Source organism: Poromitra crassiceps (assembly GCF_964638095.1).
Source record: "Poromitra crassiceps genome assembly, chromosome: 4".
Taxonomy (NCBI): Eukaryota; Metazoa; Chordata; class Actinopteri; order Beryciformes; family Melamphaidae; genus Poromitra; species Poromitra crassiceps.
The window spans coordinates 24,885,490-24,899,776 of NC_139626.1; the positions used below are offsets into that span (position 1 = coordinate 24,885,490).

Here is a 14,287-nt window from a genome sequence, read left to right on the forward strand (position 1 = left end):
CTCCAGGTGGTAATGAAAACAACAGATCCAATTTAAGAAGAACCAACAAACCTGACAGCTGAATAATGATGAATTGCAGAATAATACAACATTCTCCCTCATTTGATTTTCGTGTGCGATTTCAATTTTCTTTGTCGATTAGGATCTGTTCAGTTTGGAGCAATGCAGTGGAGCATTTAGAGTGAAATTAAATCTACAAGAGGGACGCAAATCCCCATGAATATGATTATGAAGAACTGTCATGCTGTTAGCTTAGAGGTGCGGACGGTCTCCCGGGTTTGCATCAGGTCTATTTAGATCCAAGATCAAGTATTGACCTCAATATACAACCTGTTGGGTATGTTGTGATATGATGTTATGTTGTGTTATGAACTCATTTATGACACAAAGTAAGTAGGATATGAATGCTTCATAGTCATGCAGAAAGTCTTCAGAGCATGCGATGAAGTGTCTCCCATCCAGAGTCTCCAGTAGATCTTGCCAGTGACAGTACAGTGGGACTGACACACTTTATTCTTGCAGTGTGGATCCTGGCAGCTCATTGGTCAGTGTGTGCCAGCGCTCCACCTTCGTGCCCTTGTTCTTCAGACAGTCTATCCAGTGTTGGAGAGTCTCTCCCTGTGAGTGGCACCCCAAGGACACGCCCCCTGAAAGAAATCAAGGGCTTAGAGCAAAAGGGGCGCAAGTGACATTTTCCTAATTTTGTTTATGATTACAAATATGCCCTTATACTGTAGGCCTATATAATACTATATATATATGTATCTGTGTGTGTGTGTGTGTGTGTGTGTGTGTGTGTGTGTGTGTGTGTGTGTGTGTGTATATATATCAATATATATATATATATATGTGTGTGTGTGTGTGTGTGTGTGTGTATATATATATATATATATATATGTGTGTGTGTGTGTGTGTGTGTGTGTGTGTGTGTGTGTGTGTATATATATCTTATATATATATATATATATATATATATATATATATATATATACACACACACACACATATATATATATATACACACACACACACACACACACACATACTGTATATATGTATATATAAGTATTATATAGGCCTACAGTATAAGAGCACATTTGTAATCATAAACAAAATAATAAATAAATAAGAGTCCAAAAGACTCAAGTGAAAACCATTGATTAATGTAGGTATAATATACTGTATATTTGATTTTATTTTATTCGACAATAGAAAAAGCAACAGTACAATAAAATACATCATAGCTTTAAAAACTGACAAGGATGACACAATAAAGTCACAGACTTATTTCCATTTTGGTCCTTGATCTTATGGCAGCGAAGATGATGAAAATCTGAATGGCTCGGCCGACTCAAACAATAAAACTGACAACTAAACAATATATATATATATTAGGTGTAAAAAAGGTGTAATATATATATTTTCTTAAATATAATTTTCTCAGTCAAAATGTCACTGAGGCCCATTTTGCACAATATGCTTGAAATTACACACAATATAGTTGCTTTGGGGCATAGCAGATAATATATAAAATCTGTTTTTTAGCTTAAAATATCTTTCACAAAATTTCTGGTAGTTCTGTTTTTTTTCATGGGTTCCCAAGTACTGGGTACAATGTTTATGGGCGGCCATTACACTAACCAACCAGTTAAACAGTGATTTCTCAACTGTCTCCGAGGGAAGTACAACATACAACGGGTCACAAGCTAGAAATAGGCGTCAGCTCACCTATGAAATCGTTGGACTTGCCCAGGTCGTAGTCCCACACTGTGACCTCCAAGGTCTTGGTGGATAACTCTGAGAAGGAAATCTCATAGAAGAACTCCTGGGTGGAAAAAAAGTGGATGGGTGTTCAAGTGGGAGTGGCAGTAAGAGGGGGCACAGGTTCAGCAGGTCACGCCTGATGTATTGGTTATTCTTCCATACTCCAAAAGCCTTCATCGGAATGTCTAAAACACTAATGAGGAAGCGGATAACAACATTGTGCAAATTATAATTGGCTGTCTTAGAGGATCGCTGTTCAGACAGTAGAATGTCTCTGTGGACTCCCTCGAGCTCTAAATGAGCTGTCTCTTTATACACCACCATGGCAAATGCATGGCTCCAACTCCCATAACACACATAGCACACACAAAAACACACAAAAACACGGGTGTCTACCTCATTAAACTCCGGGTTGAGGGTCTTTTTTATGACCGCTGTTTTGTGCTTGGATTTCTTCTGCAGGTCTGGCTTGAGGTACCTGTGACAGAGGAATGTGATATATGTCATATATGAGTCAGAGCAGAAAAGTCTGTTCATTGTCATTCCCAAGGCATGGTGCTGCCGAAAAGAGCTCTGAGGGGAACTGCAAATGGCTGCTATGTCTATCTGAAGTGTGCATAGAGGAAATCATTATTTGCACTTTGGAATTAATGAAGTTGGTGGATAAATGTGTTGGTCATTTTTCTTTGTCATTCTCATTACATGGCCATATCACTGTCTAATAGAGCAGATTATGGGCTTGAGTCAGACATGATGCAAGACTAATCCTAATTGACTAAGTCGCTGAGGAAAAACGGACCTTTTGCTAATGTGGAGATTGATCGCTGCTTCCCTCAGCAACGCCGCAGACTGACAAAAAGCATCCCTCAATACCCGAGCTGTCGTTAAAACTCTCCAGATATCTCTAATGCAGCCAGGGAGAGCACAGCCAATCTGTTTTTCACGTTTGCTTTCCACCCACCACCCACAGCTTGGAGAGCGTACGCTCCCACACGCTCTCAGACACAACACAGCGTTTGGGAATAAGCTAGGGCAAAGATAGGAGCTCGCATGTCAAATGAAACAAGGTGCATGATGATATAATGTGGTGGATGTGCCTGATAGGGATAGTGACTAATACAGGCGGGTAGTTGAGGGATGGAGAGAAGGGAGAGTGACGAGCATAGTGGCATGCCCGTCGGCATGCGTGTTCCCTAACCTTGCCTGCCGTGATATTCTTGCTGCTTTGGCATATTTTATGCGAGGGTGAAAGGTGTATGGGGGTGATGGGGCGGAGAAGGCGAGATGTTGGAGGCTACAGTGTTTTACTCATTCCAGGAACGACCTCAAGGCCGCCACCAGCATCCACTACAGCACAAGAGGGGAGCGAGTCAGTGTGTTATTCAACCTAGGAGCCTGTGCTCCCCTCCCTGGCACACTGCAAAAAAATCCATCTTGACAAGTCTAAAATTGTAATTTTCTTAAAAAAAAATAAAAAAAAATGAATTATTATTATTTATTATTATTATTTCAGATTTCCCCCCCATTTTTCTTCCCAATCCTACTTGGCCAAGTTCCCCCTACTGCCCCGGTCACTGCTCCACCCTCTGCTGATCTGGGGAGAGCCGTAGACTAGCACCATGCTTCCTCCGACACATGCACAGTTGCCAGCCGCTTCTTTTCACCTGACAGCGGGGAGCTTCACCGGCAGGACGTAGCACATGGGAGGATCACGCTATTCCCACCAGTTCCCTGCCGCCGCGAACAGGCGCCCCGACCGACCAGAGGATGCGCTAGTGCACGTGTAGGTGTGTAGTGCTATCTGGAGAACTGGGGGAGCGCACCTATATGGAGAACAACCCCCCCCACTATTTTACTATTGTAAAAACAAACCCTTAGAGAAAAAGTGTGGGAGCTCCGCTCCCCTGCGCTCCCACAGCACTACACCCGTGTGCACGTGTTGCTTTCTTGATAGTGCAGTGAACTTCCTTTTTGATTGTTTTAAGATAGAAAATTCCTGAAAGAAGCGACACTGCATTGGAAAGAAGTGGAAATATCCACCTCATTGGCAGCATTTTTGAAGGTTTGTAGGCTGAATATGAGACGAAACGATGGGCTAAGAACGATGTTTGTTGCAGTCATAAATCACAGACACAGACATAAATCATGCACACACACACACACACACACACACACACACACACACACACACACACACACACACACACTACAGAGAGTTATGAAAACTTCAGCAGACCTCTATGACACTAACGATAGCGCTTGACACACTTGTGATATCCACTGCTTTCCTTCCTATTGTGTCTTTATCCCTCTCCGCCATGGCGAGCGATAACATTACATCATGTCACTAAGACGCCTTTCAAATCTATGAGGCTTTGAAGGCAGTCAATACAGATATAATTATCTTGACGAATGAGTAACACATTTCACACCGGCTTACAACCACTTGTGTGCGCCACGCTCATTTATCACCCTAGCACTGTGCAGGGTTAACTTAACCCATTCATCAAACTAACACTGTGCAGGGTTAACTTAACCCATTCATCAAACTAACACTGTGCAGGGTTAACTTAACCCATTCATCAAACTAACACTGTGCAGGGTTAACTTAACCCATTCATCAAACTAACACTGTGCAGGGTTAACTTAACCCATACATCACCCTAGCACTGTGCAGGGTTAACTTAACCCATTCATCAAACTAACACTGTGCAGGGTTAACTCAACCCATTCATCAAACTAACACTGTGCAGGGTTAACTCAACCCATTCATCAAACTAGCACTGTGCAGGGTTAACTCAACCCATTCATCAAACTAACACTGTGCAGGGTTAACTCAACCCATTCATCAAACTAACACTGTGCAGGGTTAACTTAACCCATTCATCAAACTAACACTGTGCAGGGTTAACTCAACCCATTCATCAAACTAGCACTGTGCAGGGTTAACTCAACCCATTCATCAAACTAACACTGTGCAGGGTTAACTCAACCCATTCCTCACGCATGAGTGACGACAGGAGGTGATGTATCAGGTCAATATGAGCCAGCGGCTAGCTAACACCACACACATGGGTATTAAGCTAGCTAACACCACACACATGGGTATTAAGCTAGCTAACACCACACACATGGGTATTAAGCTAGCTAACACCACACACATGGGTATTAAGCTAGCTAACACCACACACATGGGTATTAAGGTATAGGGAGATTGGGGTTGGAATTGGATTGGTCATGTTGACTTGGCTTTGAAATTAATGGGGGTCTCGAGATACTGTACCACTCCATCTGTCCAAGTTGTGTATTGGCTACGCACATTCCTATATATACATATATATTTTAGCATAATTCATGCCTGGTAACACTTTACAATAAGGGTACATTAATTAACAGTAGTTAATGATTAATAAGCATCAACTAACCCTTAATTAACTGTTAACTAATCTGTATGCTGTCTAGTAATCATTTACTAATTGTGTTTCATGTTAAGGCAGGGGTTTTCAAAGTGGGAGGCGGGCCTCCCCAGGGGGGCTCCAAACAGTTTCAGGGGAGGCTCAGTGAATGGAAGTGAAAAAAATATTGCATTAGCTATCAAAAGGAGATCACATAGGATAGCCTAAATGTGTGTGATTTGGTTAAAGAGATAGTTCAGATATACAGTACACTAGTTTTGCGGAAGTTTACTGTGAAACAAATAAATGCCTTCAGACATAACTTTTTTTTAATGTATTTGGTGTAGTCTGAAGCAAGTCAACAGTATTTGGTGTAGTCTGAAGCAAGTCAACAGTATTTGGTGTAGTCTGAAGCAAGTCAACAGTATTTGGTGTAGTCTGAAGCAAGTCAACAGTATTTGGTGTAGTCTGAAGCAAGTCAACAGTATTTGGTGTAGTCTGAAGCAAGTCAACAGTATTTGGTGTAGTCTGAAGCAAGTCAACAGCAAAATCACACTATCTTGGCTCAATTTGTCGAGTGGCAATGGGATCAAATAACATCATTGTAATGGGGGTTGGGGGTGGGGGGGCTTTGTCCAAGCCTGTGTTAAGGTATTGTGGTTGGGTTGAGGCCTGAAGTCACAGAGGTTAAGGTTAGAGCAAGATTACAATCAAGGCTGTTAATGAAGGGTTAGTTGATGCTTATTAAGCATTAATTAACTGTTAAGCAGGTTATGTGCATGAACTAACCCTTAATTAATGTACCCTTATTGTAAAGTGTTACCAAATTAATTAATTACACCTTTTGCATAGAAATTCCACGGCTTCAGTGATTTGTTGTCGTTGCTTACGTTTTGACGTAGGGGTCGGAGTAGCCGTTGACGTCCATGGCTGCCAGGTGGGCGCAGCGCTTGACGCCGACACACAGCCCGCCGCGGGCCCTCTCCTTGGCCTCGCCCTGCACGTCGCCCTCGCTGGCCGGGGGGAGGTACTGCAGACAGAGCAACAAGCGACCCCTTTCCTCCAGACTCCTCTGCTGCTCGGCCTCCCACTGAGGAGAGAGGGTGTTCGACAAAGAGAGAGAAAAGTTTAGAAAGCAGGTGCTGCTTTTGGTCAGGTAAGTGATTTTAGGTCCAGGGCTGGAGCAGCAGAGATATTTCATATTGAAGTTGCATTCAATCATTTTGGAGTGCTGTGTCTGTGGACCTGCTGATGGAACAGGTTGTGTTCAAGTGCAGTTGTTTTGTAACGCCGCGGTGAAAACACAGCCTGTGATGAGAGCACTGATTGATCGCGCGCTTCCTCCAGTGGCACAGCAGAGGCTAGAATGCACCGTGTCCCTGAGTGCCCCTCGCGGCGCTGTCACTCAGCTCTCAACTTATTTACAAGAGACACCGAGAGCGCAGCAGTGACTCTCATCTCACTTGTGCTCTTGTAACCCGCAGCTGGGGATCGAACTCGGAACCTCCGGCATGGGAGGCGGATGCTCCAGCAAGCAGGCTAAAATCCATGGGCGCTAGCTAGCGTCTGTCGCTAGAGCGTCTCCTGAGGCGTCGGGGAGTGACGTTTATTCCCTGCACAGCACGACTGCTGGCTACCATTACACTCACGGCCTTAAACATCACTCCCATCCGGGTCACGGCACCAATGTAACCTGTGTTGTGGGGATCGAACATGGAACCGCCGTGACGGGAGGCGGACGTTGTAGCGAGGAGGCTAACGCCCATGGGCTCTAGCGACTGTCACTAGAGTGTCTCTTGAGGCTTCGGGGAGTGGGTTTTACTCACTGGCAGTGGCACTGCACAGCACGACCACTGGCTACAGTTACACTCTTCACCCACCAGCCACAGCTCAGAGACAAGTATGTTCCCAAAACCAATTATCACTTCTAAAGCATCAGCATAAAAAAAAATTGATATACAGGACTGTGTGTGTCCTATGGCATAGACGTGTCAGGCGCACACTAAAATCACAGGCTTTTAAGGTATATTAATATGCTACATTGCTCCTGGCTTGTGTATTTTGGCATGGACAACATCAGACCGTGATCAAAGCATTTGACAACAAGCGTATTGTATACAACCAAGTGGATTGAAAGTGACAGATGAAAGAGAGTGAGGAAGACACACGAGTGGGCAAGGAGGGGAAGATGCTGCTGTTCTCACAGGATGATGACTCACTCTCCTGGCCGACAGCACGATACAATATACACGTATGATATTTATAGGAAGGTCACACTTCTGCTATTCCAAGGTTTTCATGACTTCAAGTGCACACTCCTCCGAGCATGTCTGCGCTCATCTTTGCAGTTTGGGGACGGAAAAATCAGTGGCACAAATGGAACATCTTGTGGGCACAAATCATCCATTAAATATATTGTAATGCCTTGCACCTCATGTCTGATTGATGCAGCCACTTGCATGCATAAATGATACCGTGCCTTCCCTCTCCTATTTTCACAGAAATGTCTCTCATCGCCTTTATATCCCACCGTCTCTCATTAAATCTTATCTTCAGGCAAGTGGCCGACAAAGGCGAGGCAATCAATATGCCACACGGCCCACACCTCTCCATCCTCCTCCCTCCTGTCTCTAATTGTCTCAGCAGCTTGCTCCCTTCCTATTCCAACCCTCCCTCTCTCTCTCTCTGTCTCTCTCTCTCTCTCTCTCTCTCTGTCTCTCTCTCTCTCTCTCTGTCTCTCTCTCTCTGGAAGCCTTCATGAATGCCAACAGGCAGCATACCATCTGCTGTGAATGAGTATGAGATTTTAAAACTCAGACAAAAGCAATTATGGAGGATCATTAGCAGCAGGTATTTGGTAATAAAACAGCAAAGACCCCCAGAAATCGATAGAAAGCAGCTCATTATGTGTGGGATGTAGATCAACAGGCATTAACGGGCAGTCATCAACAACCTGCTGACAAACAGGCAGACGGACAGGAAAACAGGCAGCAGCAGCAGCAAGGCAATCCATCCACAGATCAAACAACATGGAAAATGGCGAGACACACGGAGACAGATGTTTTTCTCCAATTATCTTAATGGAGCTAAAAGACTGAAGGGAATTTGGCCAATTCATCTTCCCCAATATGTGAGAGGTTTGGCATGGAGATCTCTGTGAGTCTGCTAGATAATGCCGTCTGGTGCGCATACAGTGTGTAGGCGACTAACGACTAACGAGAAAATGAGAACTTGTAGCTGCTCTAAGGCTGGATGGTTAGTTTGCTTAAGGGATTGATAAAATAGGGGGGCGGGGGGAAATGCACTCGCTGGAACTACTTTTTGTTGTTTTTTGAAATCCTTTATTTTAGCACAGCAGCATGTATTATAAAGGTTACATCAAGGCTAAAGTATTTTCGATGTTGTCTGCTGTCCATTTTTCACTTACAATAAAGTAAAACTAACATCTTAATAATAATAATAATAAAAAAATAAAAAACAAAAACCTTCTCAAACCTAATGCTACATGTTACTTATTCCTTCTCAAACTACTTCCTACATGGTGCTAGTCTATCAAAATATCTTAGCTGTCATTGATTGTGTTGATAGTTGTTTTCTGTACTGTTGACAAAATGTGATATTGTAAGTCGCTTTGGACAAAAGCGTCTGCTAAATGACGTAATGTAATGTAATGTAATGTAAAATCAAATCAAGAGAAAAGAAAGAAAAATACAAATACATTTTAGAAACCTTGTACAATTTGGAAGAGGTAAAGTGTGTACATAAGAGTCTAAATGGGAGAGAGGTCACGGTGATGTGAGACTTCCTGTTATGTGGCAGAGAGAGAGGGGTCCAATCTCTCTTCTTGCAAGACTTCAAGCGCAACTTGTTTTGTTTACTCAAGAAGAGAGCGAAGCGCCTTTCCTAATAGGCTTCACTAATGATAAAGATTTAGATTTGATAAGTTATAAATCTAAATGCCATAGAATGAAAATCGCTATGAACTTTGGATTTACTAAAAGGTCTATCTTCATACTTAGGATAATGCTACTTGCATACAATAACTTAAGATACTGTATGCTAAAGCGTTAGTAAGCGCACCAGATAGAGCGACATCTACTGGACACAGAGAGATCATTTTGGTGCCAAACCTCTTGTCACATATTGCGTAAAGATGGATTGAAGATGGGCAGAAAGATGGATTGTTTGGCAGATAGGAAGGAGGAGAGTCAGGTGGACAGAGTCAGGTAGACAGACAGACAGACAGACAGACAGACAGACAGACAGACAGACAGACAGACAGGTGAACGGCAGTCACCTCTCTCAGGTAGCAGGAGATCCCTCTCAGCGCTGCACTCATCGCTGAGGGTGAAGGGAGCTAGAGAGATGAAAGAAGAAAGTAAGGAAGTAAGAAAGCGAGCTTGAGGGAAAGAGAAGGCAAGTAGGTTAGAGGAGCAAATCATGAATGACGTAGGGAGGAATGGAGATGTGGAAAACGACGGGCCAGGGCCCGGCGCAGCGTCTGTGCTGTGGGATGACAAACGGGCTTTAGCGTTTGATCGCAGAGTGCCCACTCATCTCAGAAGGCCAATCCAATACAGCAGCCCTTTCCCCACTACTGCTAATAAAGAACAAGAAGCCAGCACGGGGCCTGTCCATTTCACCCTCCCTGACCCCCCCAGGCTCTCTCCACCACTTTTATTTTTCATCCATTTGTTTCTCATCTCTCTGACTTTCTCCCTCGCTATTGACGTTCCCTTCTCCTCCCCCCCTTCCTTTCATTCTCACAATCTCCATATAGGCCTTTTCCTTCATATGACCTGACACTGACATTTACACTGCACAGCTATTTGTGTCCTATATGAATAGATATTATAGGCCGTCTGCTGTCCTCTGTTTACCTAATCATTGCGTTTGTGAGCCCTGAATAAATTAAACAGGGATCTTGGGTGAGCTGAGGTATGTCGGGATGGCTTTAGGAAGCATTTGTTGGGTAATTCCTCTTTTATATGCGATGTCGACGGCGAGAAGAGGCGGCACACAAATTGGTGTTTTTATTGTGCGATCGGCTTGCATGGTCGTCGTAAGACTGGGGGTTGGTGTGTTTAATAAATATATTGACACCTTCCTAACCACCTTTTCAATCTCTACCTTTCCTCCTCGCCTCAGTCCTTGACTCTGTCTCCTTCGCTCCCCTCCCTCTCTCGTGCACGGCGCTTTTTAGTTTCCCCCCGCATCCCTTTTTCATTTTTATGACTAATTGTGTCACTTCTGCTTCATTAGGCAGCATACAAATGAGGGCAATGTGGGATAATGGGGGAGACGAGATGAGGTTGCACCAGCCTTGAACCCACAATATATTCAACTTGTTTTACCACCCAAAGCATCCTCATGTCTTTCTCTGTCCCTGACACACACGCATGCACGCGCGCGCGCGCGCACACACACACACACACACACACACACACACACACACACACACACACACACACACACACACACACACACACACACACACACACACACACACACTCTCTCTCTCTCTTTCATTGTTTTTGCCCAACTTTCAAATTCTTCCTTTATTACCCCAATTATGTCTCTGTATGGCTTTCCTTGATTCATTTCTTTGTTTACCCTCCTCCTAGTTGCCTCCACGCTCCATCTCCCCAACATTTCTTCACATCTCTCCCCTCCCTCCCTCCCTCCCTCTCTCCCTCCCTCTCTCACGGGGGGTGGGTGCTCCAGACAGATGTTAAAGTGTTTGGTCTGGTCAGGCTTCACGCGGCGCAGGGCCACCCGCGACTCCCCGATGAACTCATTATGCGTCAGCTTGTCCTCGTCGCACACAGACACCCTGCGAGGGAGACAGAAGGGACAGATGAGACACCCTGCGAGGGAGACAGAAGGGACAGATGAGATTTCATGACTGGCTCGATCATTAATTTGGAGGCAACACTGTAACCAAGGAAGTGTGAAATTGTCTGACACTAAACCATGACCTGAATTAAAGAGCACACAACAAAGATCTCAAGTCAAGACTTAGTCAAGAAACCTTTTCAAGTTATCAAAGAACAATATGTCAAAGTCAAGTCCCAATTAAGTCACCAGAACCCAATATGCTATTCTCTCCATGCAACAAGTCAAGTCAAGTTTCAATCGGCTATTCTCTCCATGCAACAAGTCAAGTCTCAAGCAATTACAATTGTGACTCTAGTCTGACAGCCAACGTACACCAGATGCGTTACGGCTGCGTTGTGGATCCGGTAAAACGGCTGGATTGACTCTCGCCGACTCGCCCATGTTAATAGTTGGGGCAATACATGTGGTACGGAAAAATTACGCACCTGTTCTATTTTTGTCGGATCCCGCATACGTCTGACACATTACATGAGTGTGTGTCTGTTTGCAGACGTACCGCATCTGTTCCGGAGCTGGTGGACTGGTTGACTTGAGTCCAAGTCATGGGACATCCCACCTCTGGGGACTAGACTACACTGACAATAGGTAGTTTTACTGGTATATCTTTCCTGCATAATGTGCATGGTATGACTAGTCACTGTAAGGTAGTGGAGAAAGATGGACAATACAGATGGTCTGACAGTGGCACTTACACTTAGGGTTGGAAAACAGTGAATACATAATTTCTTCTATATGCACCATCCACACACAGAGTGCGCATATAATTACCATTTTGGAACCTCTGGGGATTTAGACAGCATGAAAGTGCGTCATACAAGACTAAGTTGATCCATATTTATGACAAACTTTTCAGCTGCCGTAAATGCGCGAGTGAGTGGGAGACGGAGAAAGGACTGAGGGACATGGAGAGAAGTATGTGGAGCAAAAAAGCCATGAAGCGAGGGATAGGAGGGTCAGAGGGAGAGCACGGGTGTGAGAGGGATAAGAACAGAAGGATTTATTTAAATCTGTGTGTGTGTGTGTGTGTGGGGGGGGGGGGTGCGTGCGTGCGTGCGTGCGTGCGTGTTAAGGTTGCTGACTGCAATTCAACAGAGCGATTGCGCTTATCTAAATGTTAGCGGAAGACATTAAGAGAAGTGAGAAGAAGAAAATTAAGAAAGCAATCTATTGCGAGTCAAGACAAGTCAAGTCAAGCTTATATAAATAGCACAATTCCAACTCAAAGTGACAAGATTAAAGTAGAAAGATAAAACCACATATAAAAGTAAATAGAGAAAAGTACAAACATTTAAAGGAAGAAAAGAGTTTCTGAACACTGAAAGATAGAGTAATACATTCAGGTGGTGTCTCGTCATAGACGCGTGGTCAATGGGTCAGCATGGGGGAAATCCTCCCGTTCTCCCCATTCAGCATAGTTAGCATTTAGCTGCTAGCCCAGCCCAGGCAAACAGGATCGGGGATTTAACCACCGCAGTAAATGCACATCTGAACAGACGTCTATCTACCTGCTCTAGAATCTCCAATGTTGTAGTGTAGAGCCGCAGCACCGCCCTTTGGTGAGTCACCCCATTGAGATATATGGGTTTTCCCCCACCGTCTAGTCTCGCCCGTAGTAACATTTTGTGGGCATTCCCACACACAGTATCTATGGCCTAACTCTAAAAGCACAAATCAGTAAGAGTTCTGTTGAAAGAGGTAAATACATAGATAAACCGTGCGCACATATTTACATATATTTGGAGTTAAAGTTCTAGGAGTTTAATTATAGTCGATGCAGAGCATCGGAGCATGTCTAAGATCATTTGGAAGTCTGTTCCAGTTGTATGCAGCATAGTAAGAGACAGCTGCTAGTCCAGACAGCTGATTTCTGTTCTGGAGGGCTCATGGGGTGCAAGCAGGTCAGAAATGTATGGGCAGAGTAATGGGCCACATGAGAAATCCAGATTGTTGCCGGGGGCCGAACAAATATTGTCATGCCGTAACCCATGGATGGGCAACTTTGATGATAGAGAGGGCCACAAAAGAATTTCCTCACTACCAGATTTTGCTGAGGGCCAAACGAAACAAAGTACCAGTAATTCCTGTCCAGTAAATAGGACAAGGAGGAATCGAGACAGAATGTGCTGTCTCTCGGTCCACTTGTTTATTTCCCTCTATAACTTGAATGCTAGGGAAGGAAACATACCGGCTGCCTGATGTCTTAAGCTTGCTGTAATTAAAACTCAGTATTGTAGACATGTGGAAGCTGCCTGGGGAAAACAGAAAGCTGTTCACATCCCCAGAGGTCATTTCCAGTCTATTGGCTTATTATGCAAAATAAGACATGATGCCAGGATAGTATAAGAGAAATAGAAGAGATGGCCGAAAGCATGAGAAGAATATTGGCCTTGGAGATAAGAGGGGGAAAAGGATTTAGGGTGGAATGTACGTGAGAAGGATGGTTGTAATCAAACGGGCTAGAGAGTGAAGTGTCGAGTGCAATAGGCCAAAGAGTCAAGTGTGAAGGAAGAAGCATATAGAGCCATTATAATATGAGCAGCAGGGAATACATACGACCATTTTCCTATTACTGTGACAGCTGACATTTCCCACAACGTATGTCACAAGTGTCACTAAAACGCTGTGATGGATTGAATCCATGTGCTCGCCGGTGAATGTCACAGCCTGAAATGTCCAATCAGTATAATACACCCCATCAGTCAAGGAGACATGTATATAAAAGTGGGTGTGCTGATATTGTATGCGGGTCACGCATCCATACCAAGGCCTTTCCATTACTGTGTTGGTGCGTTGATGAACCCACTTAAGAGGAAGTGTCAGAGCGCTGGGTATTAGTAAAGAAAATCTGTGCAGTAATCATCTGTAATGATGAATAATAATATCTATTACAGCTTCTGGGCCTTCTTGTAGGCTAAAGTCTGCTCGACCAAGTATTCAGCTACAGGCAGCTGTGTAGCGGTAAATGAAAACGCAGGGGTAACCAGGCCTTCCCATTAACCTTGCGAAGCAGCAGGATTCGCGAGATCACGATCACGCGAGAAATCCATCTTGCCGCGCTCCAAGCTATTGGTTTAACTCCGCCCCAGGCAGCAGTGGGCCGGACCAATCAGCATCCAGAGGCAGCTACGGGCGGGATTTAGGTGTGACGACAGCGAGAAGCGTAGACAGATGGATCATCCAATCACCTGCTATTTTTTGAACGCGCCTACCCTTCTCCAAACAGTTTCCAA

At 44.3% G+C, this 14,287-nt stretch overlaps 1 protein-coding gene across 1 annotated transcript in view; it reads right to left on the bottom strand.

The window, feature by feature from the left end:
- Nucleotides 1-510: 510 nt before the first annotated feature.
- Nucleotides 511-14,287, bottom strand: part of LOC310774400 (double C2-like domain-containing protein alpha) — a gene marked incomplete at both ends in the record, with an annotated part of 20,868 nt that continues 7,091 nt past the window's right edge. Inside the window, 6 exons of the mRNA XM_083634467.1 lie at nucleotides 511-647; nucleotides 1,729-1,825; nucleotides 2,161-2,242; nucleotides 6,050-6,249; nucleotides 9,457-9,516; nucleotides 10,866-10,992. Of these exons, the coding sequence (XP_083490593.1) occupies nucleotides 511-647; nucleotides 1,729-1,825; nucleotides 2,161-2,242; nucleotides 6,050-6,249; nucleotides 9,457-9,516; nucleotides 10,866-10,992 (703 nt within the window). The remainder of the gene's footprint in view (nucleotides 648-1,728; nucleotides 1,826-2,160; nucleotides 2,243-6,049; nucleotides 6,250-9,456; nucleotides 9,517-10,865; nucleotides 10,993-14,287) is intronic.